This window comes from Salvelinus sp. IW2-2015, linkage group LG20 (genome assembly GCF_002910315.2).
Source record: "Salvelinus sp. IW2-2015 linkage group LG20, ASM291031v2, whole genome shotgun sequence".
Taxonomy (NCBI): Eukaryota; Metazoa; Chordata; class Actinopteri; order Salmoniformes; family Salmonidae; genus Salvelinus; species Salvelinus sp. IW2-2015.
In genome coordinates, this window is record NC_036860.1 from 79,224,961 (window position 1) to 79,229,939 (window position 4,979).

The following is a 4,979-nucleotide window of genomic DNA, read 5'->3' on the forward strand; positions in this document are numbered from 1 at the left end:
CAGACAGACAGACAGACAGACAGACAGACAGACAGACAGACAGACAGACAGACAGACAGACAGACAGACAGACAGACAGACAGACAGACAGACAGGGAACAACAGGTTGAGGGTTGTTGTATTCGACAACAACAAAAAATCCTCAACATTACATGATATGAATGAGTCATCTGTCCACCWAAAGCTATACAAAGACAYCWAAAAAATCTGACAAATGGAAAAAGCATTTCAGACASACAGACCAGCTCTCTCTGCAAATAGGACATTAGCGGTAACWGTCCAGTTCCTCAAAAGCAGTTCCTCTGTTTACCTCAGAGAATATGGCCACAGAGATCACATCACAGAGAYAGAGAGCGGAAGAGGGAAATGGAGATATATACAAAGTATCCACAACACAAAGACCCACTAAATAGATAAAAACAACAACAACAGATTAACATCCGCTGCAGGCTGGGGGGCCAGAGACAGAGAGAAAGAGAGAGAGAGAGAGAGACAGAGAGAGAGAGAGAGAGAGAGAAAGAGAATGGAAGAGAGAGAATAGGAGCGAGAGGGAGAGCGCAAAAGAGACAGTGGAGTTTAAGGGGTGATTGGAGGCCAAGGCAAAGCTGGCTCTGCTACTCTCCCCCTCCTCACCCCCTGCAAATACTCCACTCAGATACAGGAAGTGACKGTGCATGTTTTCTCTGTGGCAGACAGGAAAAGACATTAAAGAGGGGGGAGAGAGAAASMAAAGAAAGTCCCTTGAATCTCCTCAAAGTTCATTGGTCTCAGAGACAGAMATGAGCACTCAGTCAGGATTTGACTATGTTAGTGATTCAGAGCATGAGTTTATCTGATTCCTGACCACAGATCGTTGAATAGCGCCTTTTGTGCTTAAGACAGTTGACCAACAATTWGCTAGTAAAACTCAGTCAGGTTAAACACAGCACCATACTGCATTCCTCCACAATCGCCTCTTAAGAGTAAAGTAGCTTGCTGAACACATTACCTCATTCTTGGCATTGCTCCAGGCTAAAGGTGCTCCAGGCTAAGCCTCTCTGCACCAATCTTTAACAATACACGGGAACTCAAGTCATACAGAGTTCTCCTTCAGGCTGGGGAGTCTGAGTCATCTTGGCATAAATACATTACAGTAGCCTGGCTGTYAACAGTAGACTTTGATATAAAAGCAGAAAACAATCTGTGTAGTAGCATACTGTTCCGGCATCCCCTGCTGTCTCACCTTGCTGGTGTCAGGACTGTCCGGGTCAAACACCACCTGCTTGGCGGCCAGCTCCCGTCCCGTGTCCACATCGTAACACAGGTAAACCCTCCCAAACGCCCCCTGACCCAGCAGCTTGCCCCGCCTCCACGTCATTGGAGCACTGGGGGCTGTGGAGGGAGGGGCATACACCATACATATCATCCTCTCCATATAGCAAACATGACACCATACTCTCAAAACACACTGCATTCATCATACAAACTAATTCCCTTATTTAAAATGTGTAGGATACAAAAATAGATTTATTAMTATGAAATCTCTAATAACTATAAAATATATGTAAAATATGTGTAATATATGTAAATATAAGATGAAGAGGCAGGGTCGGGACTCACACTTGTGGGRGACAGGGCGCTCCTGTGGGCGGAGCCTGCCCTGCTTGTCCACTAGCTGCCAGCTGCCCAGACTCTCCTCGCTGCCGTTGAGGGAGCGCCGTGAGGGRACCAGGGTGAACAGGTTACCCTGGGGGCGACGGATCCGCGGGAACGTTCTCCGACCTGGGGGYATGAGAGGAGAGTTGAGGGTGAAGGAGTGATGAGAGAAGAACCAAGAGAAAAAGAGAAGGAGGAGATGGTTCAAGAGAGGGGTCAGGGAAAAGGTCAAATACAAAGTAATATGGCACAAAGTGGTTTGGTGAGAGGAACAGTGAAKAGTGCCCCTACCTTCACTATGGTCCTTGTGATGCAGGGAGACATGGTACCTGCGGGGGTATGTCCCTCCCTTCCCCACCACCTTATCATACACATGGTTCTCCCGGTCTGAGAGGGAGGAAGGAGTAAAGAGAGCGAGAGAGAGGGTGAAGGTTAGACTACTACAGGATTCAGACTCAGCTCAGTCATACAGCATTCACGTGAGGCTCTGCTGCTAAGAGCTGCCTTGTTTCTCTGTGCTGTTGCTTGGGACTACGTTGTTGCTTTGTTGCTAGGAGCTGCATTGTGGTTTAGGCCTGTTGCTAAGGGGCTTGAGAGCGGCTCTCTTGCCAGCACTGTAAAGGGGTTACCGGGAATTTGACAGTAGCTTACAGGCAGCTTGGATGAAAGTATAATTCTGTATTTCATATTACCGTACACCTGATGTAATATGAATACAGAATCAAAGCAAGTACTGTGTACTGACACAAAGTAAAATATCATAAAATTGACTGTATTATACTGTAAAAAACTAAATGCTACCGTAATCGGAATGAATTAATGAATACGTGGATGACAGTATTTTACTGAAATTACATGGGATTGGTGCAAGCAGGTTGGCTGCTAAGTGTTTACACATTACAGCATATTAATTCATATTTGGTGCTTTATATCACTTGCACTTCTAGAGGCCTTAACAAAGGCTTCCAAACTGGCAGCGACTACAGGTCAAAACAGACCAAAAGTACATGGCAAAATGCTCAACCATTTGCTGCCACTCCAATCTGCCCTTATACATTTTTTATTGATGGGCCACTTTAACCACATAAGAGTAAATTTGGTACAGCATTCTCACTCACGGGTGCAACAAATATAGCCTCTTACAAGGCACGCCTCAAAATATAGTAATAAGCCCGAGACAACAATACCATGCACCCACTAGTGGTCATAAGGTTTTTGGCGCTCTAAAGATACAGTATGGTACTGTATTCGTGGGGTGGAATTACAGTACCATTCGAAATACAACAAATTTCCCATAATTTACAGTATGCTACAGTAAAACTTCCAATGTTTTTTACTGTTGATAATACCTCAAATTACTGTATAAATTACAGTTTTCCGTTACAGTGAGGATCTATATCTTATGTAGTGATATCAGGATTCCTCCTGGGCACCCACCTGAGACGTTCTCCTGCTGCCGGTTATCAGGGTAGCTCTTGGCTCGGTGCATGCGTGACTTCCTCAGGGAGGGGCTGGGAGGAAGGACAAATAAAGAGAGTGAGAGGTGCTGATCACTTCCTCAAAATACATACTTAACCAAAGTCAAGTATTGTGTACAAGTATTGTGTACGTGGGAGGTAGAATCAGGGGTAAAAGTAGATTTAATTTCTTACCGGTATCGCGCACACACTTTTTATAGGTGTAATTATATAATTACATATAGAATCCTTATTAATTTCAAATATGATCTCTGTAAAGATTTGTCATATCACTTTTAACATGTTATACCTGTTTTTTTAAATGTATAATTATCCCCAATTGGTAGTCCCATCGCTGCAACTCCCCTACGAACTCGGAAAAGGCGACGGTCGAAACAAGACCCTGCCTAACCACACTGCTGGCTCAACCCGGAAGAGGAAACACTGTCCAGCTTGAAGGCGCTCGGCCCGCCACAAAGAGTCACTAGAATGCAATGGGAGAAGGAAATACCGGCTGGCCAAACCCTCCGCTAACCCGGACGACGCAGGGCCATTTGTGCACCACCTCAAGGGTCTCCCAGTCACTGCAGGCTGTGACACAGCCTGGGATCAAACCCGGGTCTGTAGTGAAGCCTCAAGCTCTGCGATGCAGTGCCTTAGACCACTGCACCACTCGGGAGACCTATTAACATAGGCAGCACATGGGTTTCAAGTTTGGGGAAGCTAATTTTCACCATAAAAATGTACCTTTATAATAAACATTCCATCCATCCTCACATTTGCAGACTTATTAAAGATAGCCTACTATTCCTAATGTGATGATTAGATTGGATAGTCATAATTTAAGCGAATAATATAAAAATAAATGTTAATAAGAAATACTTCAATGCAGTGCGTAATGGATAGAGTAAGCCTTGACTATAGGCTATATCAGATACACTTCTCCTCCTTTCCATGCACAGGAAAATGTTGGCCTTTCATGCAATTCCACTACACTTTTTATGACTGGTGACATTAGCAGAATATTTTTTTTATACAACAAAAATTACAGGGTAGCCTACTCTGCTGAAACTGACAACCTGATCAATTAAAACAACGTTGTCTGATCCATATAATGGGCCTACAAAAAGGGGAAACATAAAATACAATATAGTACATCTAACCTGGAGGAGGAAATGATTGTCCAAAAACAAACAAAAATGTCACTGACCCAATGATAAAGTGAATATGCAGACTGACCGGGGATATGGACGATGTTCTCCACTTGTGCCAATAAGAGTGGCAGGTAGCCTAGTGGTTAGAGCATTGGGCCAGTAACCGAAAGATTGGTGGATCGAATCCCCGAGCTGACAAAGTAATAATCTGTTGTTTAACCCCTGAACAAGGCAGTTTACCCCCTGTCCCAAGGCTGTCATTGTAAATAATAACTGGTTCTTAACTGACCTGCCGAGTTCAAAAAAGATAGGCTACTGTTTGCTCAATCTCTTCACAGATATAGCCATTTGCTTTCCAAACAGTTTTTCAAAAAAACATTTTTTTTAGATCGTCTGCCTGGGTCTCTCTGCTTTTCACTGACAGTTGCAACTCAAATGTGGTATTTGCCACATGCTGCCCAAATTGCGGGCCCTTCCAACTGTAGGCTATACAAAACAAAAAGAAGCTAATGATCCTCTGTGGCCAAATCATGCTTTCTGGTTTAGTAGCCTATTCTTATGATTTAATTTATTTCTGTATAGACAGGAGTAGGCTAATTAGGCTATATCATTTTGGGAATTTAACTCAATTTACTTCAGTGAAAGCTTCCCCTAGCCTTATGGACACACCGCCTATGCCTTTTAATGTGGTATAAACACAACCAGTCATGTTTTCATCTGATTGTCAAACAAA

General features: G+C 43.7%; 1 protein-coding gene across 1 annotated transcript in view; it reads right to left on the bottom strand.

Annotated features, from left to right (window-relative positions):
- The window catches only part of map3k3 (mitogen-activated protein kinase kinase kinase 3), a 23,307-nt gene that overhangs the window by 3,005 nt on the left and 15,323 nt on the right, over positions 1-4,979 (bottom strand). Inside the window, exons 11-13 of the mRNA XM_024012094.2 lie at positions 1,927-2,022; positions 1,600-1,761; positions 1,223-1,371 (exon numbers count right to left, since the gene is read on the bottom strand). Of these exons, the coding sequence (XP_023867862.1) occupies positions 1,223-1,371; positions 1,600-1,761; positions 1,927-2,022 (407 nt within the window). The remainder of the gene's footprint in view (positions 1-1,222; positions 1,372-1,599; positions 1,762-1,926; positions 2,023-4,979) is intronic.